The 18,370-nt window shown below is 43.9% G+C and overlaps 1 protein-coding gene across 1 annotated transcript in view; it reads left to right on the forward strand.

Moving 5' to 3' along the window:
- The window catches only part of LOC144123373 (lachesin-like), a 92,442-nt gene extending 83,527 nt beyond the window's left edge, over positions 1-8,915 (forward strand). The window contains exons 6-11 of the mRNA XM_077656216.1: positions 1,981-2,109; positions 3,295-3,582; positions 4,072-4,137; positions 4,903-4,995; positions 5,326-5,446; positions 7,590-8,915. Coding sequence (XP_077512342.1) covers positions 1,981-2,109; positions 3,295-3,582; positions 4,072-4,137; positions 4,903-4,995; positions 5,326-5,411 — 662 coding nt within the window. The 3' untranslated portion in view covers positions 5,412-5,446; positions 7,590-8,915. The remainder of the gene's footprint in view (positions 1-1,980; positions 2,110-3,294; positions 3,583-4,071; positions 4,138-4,902; positions 4,996-5,325; positions 5,447-7,589) is intronic.
- The last annotated feature ends 9,455 nt before the right edge of the window (positions 8,916-18,370 follow it).

Below are 18,370 nucleotides of genomic sequence, written 5' to 3' on the forward strand. Positions count from 1 at the left end.
AAGTCTAAGTTCCTTCAACTCGATGTTTTTATCGTTCGTCTGGCGACAGTTCGACCAATAAGGCCCAACTCCACACTTATGTGGGGGACTTTGCCTGGAATTAAACATTTAATCCCCTGATTCTTTCAAGCTATATATCAAGTAAGCCAGTTTAAACAGCAATAAAAAATTGCACAAAGAAATTAGAACATCCCGGCATATTTCTTCATGGGCAGGATAGGGTTATGAGTGTAACGCCACCATACGCATTGGAGAACTATAGTCAAAATATGGTAACTAACTTATCTCAAGCAGTTCTAGGGCATTAAAAAGATTTTGAGGAGATCTCCTTGACATGCCGAGCTTAAAGTGGGATCGATTTTTTCTTCCCTCGTAATGACAATATTGCTGATAAAAAAGGCTTGATATCGAAATATACAAGAACAGAAGACTCTAAAGACAGCAACTTTCACGTTACAGCCATAGCTTTATTTTGAAACTTGCGCGTGTTGCTTCCTTCTATAGAAATAGGGCCCTGCACCCGCGTAGCATAGGCTTAGTTTCTTGCTAGATCTCTCCACCAAGGCTGCTGATGCAAGTTCAACAGAATAGAAACCAGGGCAAGCTGGAGGCTGTTCATGATATAATTATGGGCGCAAACTTCAAAGCAAGCTGATGCAAGCAAAACACTGATAGAAGCGCCATGTAGGTAAGGAACATAAAAGCTATAATGGTTGCGCATATTCCAGATGACAAGGGTGATTACATAAGGAGACGTAATAGCTTGCAGGAAATAATCTGCGAAGCGAAGAAAACCAGTATCATTGAGCTGCATCCTTGCGCAACCTCTTCATTTACCGTTAGGATCGTTCAGGACGTATGGGCTTATCGCCAAGATGGCAATTTTCTAGTCTGGAACACTGCTATTGACCCCTCCCGCGATTAGGAAACGCGTCTGCATGCATGCAGATGCTGTGCCGATAACGTCGTATTATTAATAGAAACGTTTCATGTGTCATATGCTGTAGTCGGCAGCCGCTGGCGTTGACGTATTCTGCGAAGCTAACCCTAATGAAAATGCCTCCTTCAATAGCGCTCCAATGAGCCTTGTCGCCAAAGCCCTTCGAAAGGCCTGGAGATGTCGCTACAGTTTGTAACTAAAGCTAAGACAAAAAAATACAAATTTGACTTTGATGTCACGTACACTGCACGCCTATGCTTAATATTGGCCAATCCAGCAAGTGCAGGGCATCCTGTGTATGTCCACTCACTACGCTAGCAAGCTATACTGTTTTTCTCTTTTTAAACGTGAGCTTGTGTCTGCACGCTATCCTGACGGGTCATCCATTTACTTTCGGAGCTGGGCCATATGAGATTTTTTTTTTCTAACAATAACTTGACCCTGAGCAGCAACGCAAAAAGAAATTTGAAAAAAAAGAAAAGCACAAAACAGAACCAGCATTCAAGAATAATCTATGACGTAGTACAGTAACTTCTCTTATTTAGACATGTTCTGGACATCGCGATTTTAACTACGATTGCTTGAAAATTTGTTTCCATAGGCAAGCTTCTGCAATCAGGGAAAGAGGTCCTGGTTAACAAAGCTTGGAATTGGGCTAGTTGCTGCTCCGTTTTGGTGGGCAAAGTTGTGCTCAGTCAAGGGCACAGGTGGGATGTAGTCAAAAGATAGACGTGTAAAAGGAAGAGAAATTAAGAAAAAGAAAGCTTTCTGCAATGTTCGAAAAATGTATAAGCTCATAATGGTCAGTGACCATGGTGCTTCAGATTGCGCGTCAAATCTCACCAAGACGCGCTTTCTTCTCTACCGACAGACCAAATCCTACATCTTAATGACAACTACGACAGAAAAAAGATTACTTTTTCTACGCCCCTAGAAAATTAGTGTTCAGTCTGTTAGCTCAAATCATCGTTGATAAAGGACAATTCTTGATGTGTGTTGTGAACCTTCTTGTGGTTGATTAAGGTATCATGCATATTTAGATGCCTCGTACGAAGGCGAAGAGCTGAGCATCACTAAGGTGAGCCGTCTCCACATGGGGCCCTACCTGTGCATCGCCTCAAACGGTGTCCCGTCGCCCGTCAGCCGGAGAATTTTGCTCCAGGTACACTGTGAGTATCTCGCAATGCCTTGCGCACACGTGACAGTTATCTGATTTTATGGTACCTTAGCTATGAACCTCACAAGCACTATTTGCTAATTAAATAAAACCACTAACAAAATTTATTTGTCCATCGGGGCCCCCCTCGTGGGTGAAGTTGTGATGGACTTCCATGTTCTCGAATCGTACAAACCATACTCTTCTTGAATCGTGAAATTAATAGACTAGGATTATAATCTGCTGATAGCGAACATGATTTACTTGCGGTATCTTCGCCTGTTTCATTTGTCCTGGAAACTTTATTGGAAAACCAGCACGAAAGTAGATGCAAATGTTTACATTTTTAGCTCCCTTTTGTGACAGATACGTCATTTACTCTCGACGTGTATATATCTTTGTGTATCATATTATTTAATATCGCCAATCTGTCTTCGTTTATACCAGCCTGCCTTACGGTGCAAAGGCCTTTGCACTTCAGCACTATACAAGATTTTTGTTAAGAGTTGGCTTACAGAGAGTTTCTGTTGTTGCATTGAAGCACTAAAGAATAAAGAGGAGGAAATGGATCGAGATCTGAACTGTATAGCAAGTACAGCGGCAAGACACGGCCACAAACTCAAGCTCGAGAGGGCTTAATGCAGAGCTCCTTTGTTGGAAGTCCTCTACGTTATAATGGGTTGTAGATAAACAAAAATTCTCTCCTGATCTTATCGAAATTTAATTTCTTTATATTCGTTCTTCACCATGGTCGGCTTCAACTACTCAATTTATGTCATCAAGTTCATTCGCCCCGGGTTCGAACCCGACCGCGGCGGCTGCGTTTTTATGGAGGCAAAACGCTAAGGCGCCCGTGGGCGTGCGATGTCAGTGCACGTTAAAGATCCCCAGGTGGTCGAAACTATTCCGGAGCCCTCCACTACGGCACCTCTTCTTCCTTTCTTCTTTCAATCGCTCCTTTATCCCTTCCCTTACGGCGCGGTCCAGGTGTCCAACGATATATGAGACAGATACTGCGCCATTTCCTTTCCCCAAAAAAACAATTATTAAAGTTCATTCGCGCGAGTTAGCATGAAACTATACATGTCCTTCAACAGTTTCTCTATTTTTGCACCCACATTGACCACTTAAATTATATGCGGCCAATGGCAAAACCGAGCCGGGTGCATAAAGTATGCGCTTTCAACACTGGTCGCAGTTCCTCCAATGATCTGGATTCCAAACCAACTCATCGGGGCCCCGCTTGGGGGTGAAGTTGTGATGGACTGCAACACAGAAGCCTTTCCGATGTCCATAAACTACTGGACCCTGGAGAGCGGGGACCTCATCGCCGAGTCGGCCAAGTACTCGCTCAACCGCACCGAGAACGTGTACAAGGTCCACATGAGGCTGCGCATAAGGCGCATTGGTCCCGAAGACTTCGGCGCTTACCGATGCTTCGCCAAGAACTCCCTGGGCTCCACGGAGGGATCCATACGTCTGTACGGTAAGTGCGAATACTCCATATTGTGGCATTTGGGACCCTGTAAAGCGCTACCGATCTTGTATGCTAGGCCTCTTGATTCCCTTCACTTACAGACTTGCGGAAGCTTCAGGACTCAATAAATAAAGAATAAAAAATGTTATTACATAACAATTTGCATTTGAAGAAGTCGCCATCCAGTACATTAACGTGTTCAAATTTCATGTTACGTTAGTGGTCGGGTGATAATAAGGTGTGAATGCTGATGTGATGGCATGGCATGGTGCACTATGCTTATTACTTAATAACCAAGAAGTAGCTAGTTGGAGGTCCCAATTAACCTTGTACTGTGCCTTGAAACCTGTTTATGCACAAGTTTTGCCAGCCAGATATGCTAACAGATGGTTTGAACCAGTATCTTCAGCATGCGCTGTGTTTTTCTGTTTCTCTCTAATTAATATATCGGCGCCGCTCCAGACCTGCAGAACTGAATCTAATTCCCGTATTTCACAGAGATTCACGTGCCGCCACCGCCGAAGGTTAAGGAACCGTCAACAGCCAGGATCCAAAGCATTGAAGGTAAGTAAGCACTAGTGTTTTGTAAAGATAGCGTCTTTATAGACAACTTTGCTTTTATCGCTCGTTTTTGTTTCTATTTTTTCTGTAATGAAGACATGACTAGAATAAGCGTAACGTAAGGCCTCCACAGCTAAAAACGGCTGTCACAGCCTCTGCGTGCTTGTACGTTCCAACCCCTAGTGACAGGTAGTACGGTGGGCCCTTAAAGTTCGCTATCAGCAGATTCTAATCTTTGTTGAAGAAAAGCATGGTTTGTACGATTCAAGAACATGGAATTTTCTACGATATTGCTACGGTTGTGCTTGTGCTTGGAACGCTCGTGCTTGGTGCGCTCGCGCTTGGAACGCGAAGAGGACGAAGTGCGTTTCTGCTGCTGGGCTTCGCGTGCCCGGTTGTTCGGCTGCGTGGCTGTAAGCTGTTTCCCTGTAAATATATTTTTCCCTTTTGGTGTGCACATCTTCACGTTACATTATGAACATTCTTTGGTGCTTTAAAATGAATTAGAAATGAATTCAAAGGAAAAGGTCCTTTCCTAAAATAGATGAAGGTTAATTGCTCGCAAAAATGTTCAAAAATTTGTATAGATTTAATTTTTTCAATGAGGGCAAGTGTCTAGCAGACTCTTACATGCCCATCAAGATCTAACTAAGAAGAAATACACCATTTATTGTGATAAGATGACTGCACTTCTTTCTAAATCTTTGTGTTAGCATGTCTACAAGAAGCAAAAAAGAATGGGCATTTTTTATTCTTGTTTTTTTCCAGAGAGCAAAATGGAGGTTCCACAAGACTCCATGACAAAACAGCGCAGCTTTCCTGTCAAACCACAGATTCCAGGGTTGCCGGCGAAGACACAGGGCGAGTAGAGTCATGTTGTGATTCTTGTACTGAAACGTCTCTTGCTCATGAGCTCTGAATACAGCTTCCCTCATACGATGGAAAAATACACAAATAAAGTAGTTTCAAGTGCGGTCGGTGAGGATAATAGGTTAAAAAGCGCGTGAACAATACTGATTTATTCTGCAATTATCATTACTCTATAACGTCAAGGTGTCACCCTTAGCTTGTTTCCTACTGCAGCCAATTTGTACATGCTTTTGAACTTACGAGTTTGTGCGCGCTCTTGTGTGTGGTTACTATTGCTAATTTAGCTTTCATCTCTTGCTGCGCAAATTCTCATCAATGCAGAGCCAACAGACATCTCCAGCTGCCTTGCAAGCAATATCCCGTTGCTGTCGATATGCTTCGTGACCACAGTTTGCCTACTCACGTGATAATCTGCACTCCGTGCAGCGGGCATGACACAAATGTGAGCCTCTCAGTATATCATACTTGTTTGACATATTTTATAGAAGTATAATTTTTCAACGTTTCGTTGTTTAGGTTGCCTTGATGGTTCTAGGCTTTGTGTAATTTTGTCTAAGCTGTGCTTAGGGGCTTAGTTTCGGCACTCACAGAAATACAAACATATTCTGTAAAAAAAAAAAGCCAATAGTCGATGGCAATTACCGGTGAGTAAAGTTACTAGTCTACAAGAAGCAATCTGTTGATATTTTTTCGCTCCTAAAGAAGGTGAAATAAGCAAACCACAAAAGTAAACGTTCTGTTCACCCAACAAAGGGCTTGGCCGTTCATTAAGCGTCTCGCAGATGTGTTCAAAACGCTTTTCATTCGTATGAGAAACCCACAACTATAGAAAAAGTACATAGTGGCTATTAAGGCACAGAAAAGTTGTATATTAAACCTACTCTCACTTGCCGAACGCTAGGACCCCCCCTCCCCCTCCGCCACTATAATCAGATGACCGTCCCAGACATCCTCTAGTTTCTTTGATATTTGTTAGAAGCTAGAAACCAACACCGCATAGCGTATGTTGTATTCTCCGCTACCTAGTTAATTGCCCCGGAGTGCTGTGCAGGTGACTTTATTTCTTGCTTGTTTTCTGTAAGAAGCCAACCAGCAGTCGTTAAAAAGCGAAATGTAGACGTATCAACAGTTGCTTATATAAATTGTGTGCATCAAAAAACGTGTCCTCCGTGCGCAGCGCTTAACGAGTCAATCCTGAGCGAGCTAGCCATCCGGAAAAGTAGCCGCCTGTCTCATGACTTGACCGTCTCTGTCTAGGATGTACCGGAGGATGTACTATACACTCAGTAACGGTTTAGAGCAGTGGGACAGGTGGTTGCAAGGATCGTGACGAAGAAGCATCCTTCTCCAAATTCAACAATTCCGTGGATACGGGTGGTTGCAAGGGTCGTGACGAAGCACTTCATATTCTACAATTTCAGACTGCACTTCAAAATTCCTCAACATGTGCTCTATTATTGTGGTGAAGTGGTCCTGCAAAAGCTCTCTGTCTTTTCTGATAACCTAAGCGTAGCCCCCCTCAGAAGAATTGATACTCCATTTCTTGCGTTTGCCGACTTCTATGGTGCCAGCATAAAGGGAATTACTGCTTTTAATAGAAACATTACTTGCTGAATTTCGTTAAGAGTACTGATGTCGTCCTCACTGAATGTCTGACGCTCTGACGCATACAAACATAAATTTGAGTGAGATTCTTGAGGCTGCTAAGTACTCTCTGCTATGGTGAGTACTAAGGTTGTTTTAAATTTGGATTCCCCATTTTGTTCCTTACCTATTGGTACCGCTGGGCACAGATTAGTCGAATATGCGCACTTCAAACCACAGGGTCGCCTACTACTGCAGTCAACTCAGTAGCGCGTGATGGAATAAGATCACACGTTCTCAGGGCGTAACGCTATATTTAGAGATGTCGAGTGACAGGGACTCTGCTACACAAGCAAAAAGCATGGGAACAATGAAAGCTCCCACAGCGGACTGCGCCTGCTCGTTAGTTAGCAATAGTTAGCGTTAGTGAACAGTGCGGCAAAGCATGCCACATTTGTGTTCATCCTAGGAGAAACAACCATATTCCATCAGCGACAAATGAAACCCGAACAGGCTAACTGTAACCAGAACATAATATTACAAGCGTATTACCTGCTGGAGAAAGAAAATAAAGATAGGTTCCATTAACACTTCCATGTAGCAGTCTGTTTGCGTCAAATTTAAATTCAAGTGAGCTCGTTCTTAATCTTCCTTGATTAAAATATTCTCGTTTCGACGTTTCCTATTCGATTGTCTTCTTTGCGTTTAGTTTGACGCTTACAGGGGCGGTACACGTCCGTACAGCTACAGTCACTGAAAATATGATCAGAGTTCACCTTATGAGCCATTCTACATTTGCTTTTCTGTTTTTACTGAAACTTCAAGTGCGCAACTTTCTGCCCATTCACTTGTCACCGCCCCTGTATTCAGAGAATCCCCTTTTCCAATCGTTTGTCATTGCAGACGTATTAGTCGGCGCCTGCTCCAGGAATTCGCCCATCTGTCTTTTTTTCCTAGTTCTCACGTATGTGTCCGGGCCTTTCTTCTTTTTTTTACCGAAGGACACGGCGTCTGAAAGCCTGCCATTTCCTCTTCCCCGAAGACTGGCCCGATCGAGGAGGAAAAGCGCCAGCGCAAGTGACATCAGCTCTGCGCTCCACCGATGCCTGCCACGTCGCTGTTCGCAGACTTGGCACGTCACCTCGCAAGCGCTCGTACGCAGCACCCCAACCCGACGTTTCTCAGGATCCTCCATCAACGGGCTCAGTAGCGCGCCGAAACAAGTCAAAGTTGTCTGTACAGTAGAGTAAAGTAAACAAGGCGCGGTAACGTTGTTGCCCTGTCCCTCTACGGGTGCACGGATTGTACATAGACGTATAGATGTGGCTGTCCGCGATTAGCTGTATTTGACCTGATATGGTTCTTTTCAGCACTACTGCTGGTCCTTTTAGCGCAGCCGAAGTTTACTCGCTTGCAGCGGCTTGCAAATGAGGGGACATCTGCGCTACCACAGGCAACGGACAGACGGACAGAAGCGTAAAACCACGTGCAATAAATCGTGAGATTAATGTAAAGAGAACAAAGAACGAAAGTTCTGCTTGTCAAAAATGTGTATGTGCATCGCATCAGCGCTTTGCGTGCCTGTACGTATGTATGGAGCTCTCCCTCCCGACTTCCTTTCATGTTGCTCATTTTATTCGGACATTTTCCATCATATCTCTGTATTTCCTGCTACTTAGATTGCCAGGAAAGCCAGCGTTTACTTCTTTATAAAAATACGTGAACTACACTTGAAAAGCCCTAGTTTTGCGCCTCGTTGGGAAGTCCAGTTTTGTTGGCATGTGTCACCTCTTTTTTTGTGTGTGTGATAAACCACAAGATAGTGAGTTTCACCTCAATGAATGACTGACGTTTATGAATTTCTAAAAGCCGAATGTGCTCACTAGTCCCTTACGTTGTGCATGCTGAAAAGTTTCTGACTAAATGTTAGCTCCAAACTTTATTCACAGAAGCAGTCAGAGTTTTAACTGTGCTTCGGCTCCTAAGACAAAACCGTACATGTGGCAGTGTGCGCTGTGCACTGAAATGCAGACAAAACTCGCCAATCTCTATTTCAGCAAATTTTAGTTGAAACTCTGTAGTAGTTCCTATGTGAACATACACTCAAACAGCGCAAATGTAGGGAATGAGGAGAAACACATCGGCACTAGTCCCCGTCGTTTCATCTCCGGTATATTTCTCTTATCATCGTGTCAAATAATCATGTGTACATAAACGCATCGCATTTCGTTACAAGCTTCTTCTTTACTGACTCGTCGACTTCGATGTTGTCAAACTAATGAAGGGGCATGCTCTGTAAAAAGCAAAATAAAGGTGGTCAAAGTTCTTATGTTGTGCAACTGCCGTCGAGAAATTCCTCCGTCTTTACACTTAAAAACAAGTGGCTTGATTTGAAAAATTATGTTCTAGCTTCTGCACCGCTATGGCGCCCATGTGCTGTGCGATGTAAGTGCACGTTAAAGATCCCAAGCTAGTCGAAATTATTACCGGAGCCCTCCACTACGGCACCTCTTCCTTCCTTTCTTCTTTCACTCCCTCCTTTATCCCTTCCCTTACGGCGCGGTTCAGGTGTTGAACTATATATGAGACAGATACTGCGCCATTTCCTTCTCCCCCCCACCCAAAAAAAAAAAACAAAACCAACTCTTTATTTACAAGTATACAGTCCTTCGTTTCGCACAATCACTCTCTCTATCTTTATAAATGTTACGCTTTTTTTATAATGTGATGCTCTAGAATCTTCAAGCCTCCGTCGCCACCCAAATAACGAGGAACTCTGAGTTAAAGCGCCTAGGAATGCAGCCACATACAAGCGACCCATTTTTGCAGCCAAAAGGTATGTGGGAGCAACACTAGGTGATTTAGATTCGAAGGCCTTCACGCTAGCCTATAAACAACAAAACGACTAGCTCCTGCTCATAGCTAAACCGGATAATGTGAAAAACATTCATTTTATGGCCAGAGCTCGCAAGCTGCGCAGGCCGACTGCCGACCGTCGGTCGTTTAGTGGCTTCTCGTTGGCAGCCGACTAGATCGGCAAAATAAACTCGGCAAGTGATCGGGCCGTAAGCACCTGCCAGGCTGCTTGGCTCAAGGCTGGCCTAATAGGTTGGTCCAGCCTTCAGCCCTGACGTAAAGCCAACCGCCCCTTAAAAACCTTGGCGTATGCAGATGTCCCAATGTGGAGCCCACATGCTGGTTTAGTTGGTTTATGAGGGTTTAACATCTCAACCCGACTCAGGCTATGAGAGACGCCGTAGTGAAAGGCTCCGGAATAATTTCGACCACCTGGGGTTCTTTAACGTGCACTGACATCGCACAGTACACGGGCTAGGAGCCAACATACACTGCCAGGCTAGATTTAACACTGTTCTTTGGTTTTATTCATGACGGCTGGCGATACGTGAAGTTCTTTTAGTGGTTTTGCTAATAACGTCTTTTTGCCAGCGTTACTGTCAAGCATTTTTTTTTTCGCTCGAAGCGACGATTGCAAAGTTTTGCTGTTTATGGCGCAAATTCGGATGCGCAAAGGCAACCATGAGCCCTCCCGCCGGTGAAGCGCGCAGCGCATGCTTCAACATGTGTTGCTTTCACGAGTTCTCGACCCATGTGCAGCTTTCTTGTGAGAATTCGGCGCGACTGTGCTCCAAGGTGAGTCTATACGTGAAAATAATTGCATTTGTGCTCCTGAACGGTCAGTGAGCTGGCGAGATATATTAGGGATGTTAACTTTGCTGTAAACAGTTTTAGCCTAGCTCCGGTATGATGCAACAACGGACGGCCGCCCGTGGGCGCCCGAGCGCTTCTTGCTTTATTAAGGCGCGCTACGTTGTCTTTGTGAATGGGAGCAGCAATGGCATGTTGCATGTCGCCGCTTTAAGGGAGTTGTGTACACAGATTTAGCAGTCATGCCAGTATCAGATGATACTGGTTTGGGAGCAGAGTAGATGCTTCTTTTATGCAGGCGCCGGTCGCTTCTGTGGCATTCGGACGATGCAGCGTTGCGCACAAAATCGTGGGTTTGCTACCCTGTGCGTAGGTGCATTGGACAGGCAGACGCCGTTCAGCATTTCGTGCTATCGTTCTGCTGTTGCGCAGCAATGTGTACACGCCGCTTGGGAGCCAAGCATTGGGGATTCGTATGCGTTCGTTCGGTCGTCGTGCGATTTTCGATGCTTCCGCCTCTGCCGGGATTCAATGCCGTTATTTGGTGCTCGTGCCATTCGAGTTTGAATAGCTTTGTGGGCGTAACTTTCACTGCGCCGTGATTCTAAACATAACCGGTAAAGGCATGCAGACTGATTTCGTTGGCTGTGTGTCGTTCAACTCGATGCGCTGGCGGGGTGCCAAATCTAGCAGACGGAAGGCACTGCATTAAGCTATTGCATTCTGTACGTAGGCCAAAATTTGCGCTTGTTAGGTTTATAAAAATTTCCTTTGATGACGCTTTCTTCAGTGCGTTTCACGGAAACTGTGCAGTCTTATGGAAGGTTAAACCGGCATGAGTTGGTCGCCCACTATATACAGCAGGCCATTAACACATGAAAACCGTTTGCGTCTGGATTGAGCCTTTGATGTCATATTGTTGGCTGCCAGCCCATGGTCGCCGGCTAATGTAGAACTCGTTACTGCTGTGTGCATTGTTGCACATTTGAGTACTTTATCAGCTGCGGCTGTTTTTACTTTCCATGACTTTGCATGGGCTTAAGAGTGAAATTCCTCTACATGATTCAGGCACATCCACTTATGCGACTCCGTTAAGTATATCTCGATCGCTTGAGTTTTTCAACGTATATATCAGTGTTTCCTTACCTAGGCTACCATGCAGATATGTCATGAAAATAATTTATTTACATCGTTCCTCGCAAACGTTTTTGTCAAGATGTTGATGGATTCTGAGCTGCGCCTGCCTGCTTCATTCTTTGTAATATGGTGTGCTAAATGTGCGGGCGAAAGTAGTGCAACATTTTTTCTTGAATGTGCTCAACAGATGTATTAAAAAAAGACACCTATGCAAGTGCTGCTTTTAAGCCATTTTCTATTTGGTTGTTTAAGCGGGGTGTAGACAAAAAAGAAATATTTACTTTTACGGAACGTTTTGGTATCGCAAATAGAAAACTACTGATTCTTCATTGCCACCGCATTCAACAGAGGGCAGTGTCTAGAGCATACCGTCCAATGGTAGCGTATTCGGTGTTAAAGTTGTATCCAACAGGGCACGAAGCACGCCTACCAGCAATATGCTTCTTAACAGGAGCCTGCGTCACTTTCTAAGATCAGCTCGGAACAGCGTCGCCATCTTCTGTCATGCCACCGTATAGCTGTGAGTAAGATAAAAAATATCTGGAACCTTGCATTAATGCGTAAGCATTGTACGACTATGTAGGCGATTTAGGTGTAGACCAGACAATCTCGGTCTTATAACGGAGGAGCTAGTTGGTATAACGGAAAAAGTATAGTATCGTCGGATAGAGAGGATGTGCAAGTGACAAAATGTTTAAGGTGGGCTAATTAGGTAATTAATTGGAGACAGAAATGCCCAAAAAGTGGGCGATGCCACAGCAAAACTGGCGCCAAATTTGAAAACACCGGAAGTGGGCGGAGGGAAGCGTGGCGCCAAGCTTGAAAACTCAAAATGGGCAATGATGGAACTTGATTAATTTAGGCAAAGGGGGGGGGGGGGGGGGGGGAAAGCGCGAGAAGGCGTCACTGCTTATGCATTCCTCCAATGCGGGAGCCGCAGTGATCTCATATATATATATATATATATATATATATATATATATATATATATATATATATATATATATATATATATATATATATATATATATATATATATATATATATATATATATATATATTAATTGAGAGGGCTTATTTATTTACCATTTAAGTTGTTTATGAATTATTCATTGGTAGGGAGTCTGGTCTAATGGTAATATTCAAAAGAAGTCTGCTTATTTCCGATGCTCGGAATGCGACCACTCTTAATGTGAAATTGAGTGCTGCTTATACAAGATCACTGTCGTGCGTAAGCAGCAATATAATGTTGTCGCAAGCAAGTGTTCTGGGTTTGTCTCGTGAGCATCTGTGGCCGCAACAAAGCGTTCGTTGATTCGTTCTCTTTGGCCGAAAACTTAACATTATCAATCAGCAGCTTAGGAAACGGGACAAGGTTCATACAATATGGAAGTGAAGTTCAAATTTAGCACTGTAATGTTGAAATTTTTCATCACCTGAATAGTTTGTTTCGGTGATTTTATTGCATTAATCCAAAAGCCATGCATTTTTAGTGCTCCACTATGATCCCGGCTGCCACTAAAACATGGTGCTCTTTTTTCAGTAGTGTAGTTATTTTTTTCATGGCCAATGCACTGGACTCGTTACTGCACCTACCGCAACAAAGGTGTAGCCATTTGCAAGTTGCCTATCTATAGAAATCAGAGGTTAGGCTGTGTGGCCAGCTGCATGTCTCACGGTTCATAAATCGCCAGAAACAGAGCCTTTTCTTCATGCCCGGATGTTTTAGAGCGCATATTTGGTTTTCATGAATTTAAATGCACTACTATCAAATAATTATTGAACATAAAGGAGTGTAGACACCTAACTTTAGTTGCGTGTTTCCTTCTCTGCAATATTAAGGAATCAGGCATTAGAATAAATGGAACACCACCGTTGTTGTTGTTTTTTTGCCTATGGCCACTAAATAATCTATAATTAAATTTCTTCTCTCATACTCTCGGTTTCCACAGCGAAAGATGGCTGTGAGGGCAAAGGTGGATTTAGGTCATGTGAGTCATGAAAAAAGCTGCAATATGCAATGTAATCGCTCGTTGGCTTCTTGGTAGGTTCCACATTGGCTTTTTGAGTGACACTATACTAAGCAATCAAGATAGCCATTTGAAAATAGATCAAGGCTAAAGCTTCTGTAATAAAATTTTTCCACACACCAATTACTGCTGCAATTTTGGTCTTGCTGCAATTTTTGGGTCCTCGACGCATCTATTTTCACTCAGTGATTTGATAAAGAGATGGTTGTTTTCTGATAAAGAGGAATATTTGAACGGCCTCGTTTCCCTCAAACTTTTCTATTTATTTCTTTCTTTTTGCAACGGTAGAGAAGTGTCTTTTCAGCTGTGCATCGCGACATAGAAAATGCTTGGTTCGGAAAATAAGCCCGAAATCTACATGAGCGTACCGAGGTCATGAGGACACGCACAATCAAAGATACAAAAAGAAATAGAAGTTGTCAGTGATTAGAAAACGGGTAGAAGATAGAGGGGCAGCAGCAAGCCCTCTTCTTGGCCCGAAAAGAAGCAAAAAAATTTGAAGAGCAAGCAAAATCATCACCGAGCCAAAAAGGTGTTCTATTTCCCGAAGCGAATTTCCTCCGGATGAATGGCGAGCCAATCTTCAATCAGTTTCCACCCGATTCACCATTCATCGCTCGGAGAGGACGGCTGCACGAAACGGAAAATAAGGGGGCACTGAGAGCAAGGAGGAGACAGGGCTGGGAGGGTAGTGAGGAGGAGAAGAAGAACCAGCGGGAAATAAACGATTTTGATCGACGACCATCGCCTCGGAACATCCCCGGGGCCGAATTCACGCCGTCTGCCGCCGCCGCCGCTAGGCGGCCTTTCAATTCACCCGTCTCCTTAGGACACAGAAGCAGATGCCCGACCTTCTCCTCTCCCTTCACTTCCCTCGCCGCTCTTTGGGCCGGTCTTACTCGCCCCCGTGCGCGCTGAAGAAGCGAGCCGACAGCAGGCGCCGTTTGCTTGGCCAGAAGCTCTGAGCACGGCCCTGAATAGGTCAGCCCTAACAATTTTTTTCAGACAGTTTATAGACTGTCCACAGACTTTTGTGTGGCCATAAATCGATGGATTATCTACGGACTGTCCATAAGATTTGTACTGCCTGTAGACTACTCTATAGTATTTGCCTATAGAAAGTATATAAACTTTTATCTACAAAGTTATATTTTTCATAGACAAGATAGATAGATAAAGAGGAGGAGGGAAAGGCAGGGATGTTAACCAGAAAGGGGTTCCGGTTGGCTACCCTGCACTGGGGAAGAGGGATTAGGGGGCTAAAAGGAGGGAGAGAGAAGGGGAAAAAGGCATAACACACACACGCACGCACAACGCTGTCACAATTTGTCACTCAATCCAGTCGCTCTCAAAAAGGCAAACAGTGCCTTGTATAGACAAATCCTGTAGAGTAGTCTATGGTTGGTACCGATCTTATAGACAGTCTACAAACAATCTATAGATTCATGGCCGTACACTTCTAGTAGATGGTTTTCTGTTCAAAGTGCACAGACTATGAATAGGCAAAATGAAGTATCTATAGGAAGGCAATAGAGTCGATTAGAAGTATATAGATAGTCTATGGCAGGACGTGAAAGCGTGGTCTCTACCGGATCTTCCGAGAGCTGGGCCGTTGACGATGTGATCTATTACTGCTGAAGAGAGAGCAAGAAACAGAACGGAAAGGCAGGGAAGTTAACCAGGCGATTCCCCGTAAGCTACCCTACACGCGGGGAGGGGAGCACAGGGAAAGAAAGGAAAGAGCCGCAACGAAATGAGGTTTTCACTGTCCATCGACCACTATGACAGGGACCGAGGACGCACGCTTAAAGCTTAAAGTTGATTGTCGGGAACTCAACCCTGAGACCCTTAAGAATTTCAGGAGTGCGTGAAATTGAAGTCTATCGAAGACCGATGGAGGCTATCAGAATTGCAACCACGGTAATGAATTTCTAGCAGCCAGAAAAAAAATTTTAAAAATATGAGCAAAAGTTGTACCTGAGCTAAGAAGCACGTCTTACTTGTGGTGGTACCTGGTCATTTTCGAGCTCCTGAACATTTTTCGTTAACGTGCACCGATATCTCAGTATTCGGGCACTCTTGCGTTGCGCCTTTGTACAAATGCTGCTCTCGCAACCGGGATAGGAATGGCAGTCTTGTGACCTATGGCAGAACGTAATGGCCAGTTAGCCGCCGCGACGATTCTCAAGAGATCGGGCTAACGTAAATGTATTAGTAATAACCTCACGTGCTTTCGTAGAAACGCCACCCGCAAACAAAGGGGTGTAGTTGAAAACAAAACACTTATGTGCATAGTTATTGCGAGCTCCAAAGGACTTCTTGGAATTCTGGTTCAACGCTCCCAATCTCGCTAAGCTCGTAACAGTGTTAAATTTGAGCATACTTGCTTTTCTAACCAGCTGCTACAGTATCGTTGCGTTTCTGTTACAATTGAAACGTTATCGAGACCAGCCTTTGCTTACTTATAAGTTTATTACTGCAAGTTTAATGAAGAACAAAGGCATATTTATTCAGCGCCCTTTCATCAGGCGCCCTTTCAGTATGTTGCTGCAAAAAGTGGCACAGTATTTTATCAAATAAATTTTCTCTTTTTCCGCATTTAAGATTATAATGGGGCTTAAGGATATGCGCATATCTGTGGCTCTCAGCGTGTTTCCCTTCTCGAATTTTAATCATATTTTGGCGCTTGACAAAGAACTCTTCACTTGACAGAAAAGATTTACCATTACGTGGTTTTTGTGGGATGTTTCTAATCCCGTATAATTTGTGGCATAGTGCACGGATAATATTACGAAAATAAATAAAGTATAGAAGGTGTTTTGTTAAAAAAAGAACAATACAGCCCTGCTGAGGCAAGCTGGAAAGGAGCCTTTTAAAGGTTCCCTAATTTATGCCTAAGGAAGCAGAAGAACAGAACGCTTACATTTTGCGCGTGTTTTCCTGGCGTTCTCGTTTTCTTCACTTTGTCATTGTCATAGAAAGAAAAAGTGGAACATTTTCATGCTTTTATTTCGATGGCACTGTGCACGTGAGTTGAAAGTTTATAATTAACGTACTTCACTTATTTAGCGCTGTGAGATAGGCTTAACAGCCCGACGTGTCCAACTTCCAATTTTTGCTCTAACTTTGCTTGCTGTCAGTACCAAGAGTCTATCACACATGTGCACTCATCAAAGCACGCGGCATTTTTTTTGTTAAAAATTGGAGGAGACACTTAAGCTCCTTCTTAAGGGTATGACGCAATAGCGAATGGGTTAATTCCCATATATGCAGAAGTTCATTCGCTACTTAACATTCATAGAGCCCTGGGAGTCCTCATACCTCTGCTTGCGCAGTGGAGCAGCGGTTAAGCAATGCGCCACTGCTGCCCTGCGATGGAAGGCGCTCCCAGGGGTGGGCCTTGTGCGGCACAGGTTGCTCTCCCCGAGCGACCAATCATTGACTGCCACCTTCTACGGTGGGCAGTTTGCTCGCAATCCAGAGGGCAGGTTGTGATGATGCCGCAAGGTGACGTCACCTGGGTTGCCCACCTGCCTCCTGGGTTGCTCTCTGGGCACCACCTGTTAGAGTCATGCCCGTAATTTTTCGCTCATAACCCCGAAGCCGGATTTTCTGGTTAACGGGGCTTTTAACGCTATGGCTTTAATATTTTACTCTTACGCAATACATGAATAACGAGGAATGCTGCTCTTAGGGCAATCTATTAATACGTGCCTGTAATATGACCTCCTCAAAGTTGGCTTGCAGAAAAAAGCGTTAACTAGAGCTCTTGCAGAGTTTGCTCCACGTAAATAGGAATGTTGACTCTGCTGGTAAGAGCGCGCGACTTGTGCTTCATCCGAGAGGAGTTTTCTGGTGCATCCAATAGATGGCGCCGCGCATTATTCAGTTGTCTTTGGTATAGCACTCTCCCCTTGCCTCTCCGTTTTGGTGGTTCTGGACGGCCCTCTCTGCCTCTGTTTTCGCCTGCTTGCAGAACCTCCGCTGTTGCGTCGTACGGACGGTAGTCGCATATGTGCGTTTCGCATGCAGAGAACACACTCCGTGTTCAAGCCGGCTGCTTTCTTCCGCATTTCGTTTGGCAGAATAGTCAACAGGTGGCGCAGTGATTTATTATGAATACAAGGAGCGGGGCAAAAGGGGGAAAGTGGGCGTAAAGGTACGTTGGCGAGAAAAGAAAAGCCGAATGGAAGAGATCAGAGCGAAACGCTGAATTAGCGACATCAGCGACGCATTACCGATGTCAGTCGCATGCATTGCGGGGGGATCGTTCTAATACAGCGAGAAAAAGGACCCACACGCTTCCTTAGGCTTAACACAGATGGTTCGTTTACTTCCTCGTCGTTTCGTGGTGTTCGGGCGCTTTGCGGGCCATGTATTGAAGTAATCATGGTATTGTATGTATGTATGTATGTATGTATGTATGTATGTATGTATGTATGTATGTATGTATGTATGTATGTATGCACGTATGTATGTATGTATGTATGTATGCATGCATGCATGCATGCATGCATGCATGCATGTATGTATGTATGTATGTATGTATGTATGTATGTATGTATGTATGTATGCATGTAGTTATGCATGCATGCATGCATGCATGCATGTATGTATGTATGTATGTATGTATGTATGTATGTATGTATGTATGTATGTATGTATGTATGTATGTATGTAGTTATGCATGTATGTATGTATGTATGTATGTATGTATGTATGTATGTATGTATGTATGTATGTATGTATGTATGTATGTATGTATGTATGTATGTATGTATGCATGTAGTTATGCATGCATGCATGCATGCATGCATGCATGCATGCATGTATGTATGTATGTATGTATGTATGTATGTATGTATGTATGTATGTATGTATGTATGTATGTATGTATGTATGTATGTATGTATGTATGTATGTATGTATGTATGTATTGAAGCAATGCA

This window comes from Amblyomma americanum, chromosome 3 (assembly GCF_052857255.1).
Source record: "Amblyomma americanum isolate KBUSLIRL-KWMA chromosome 3, ASM5285725v1, whole genome shotgun sequence".
Classification (NCBI taxonomy): Eukaryota; Metazoa; Arthropoda; class Arachnida; order Ixodida; family Ixodidae; genus Amblyomma; species Amblyomma americanum.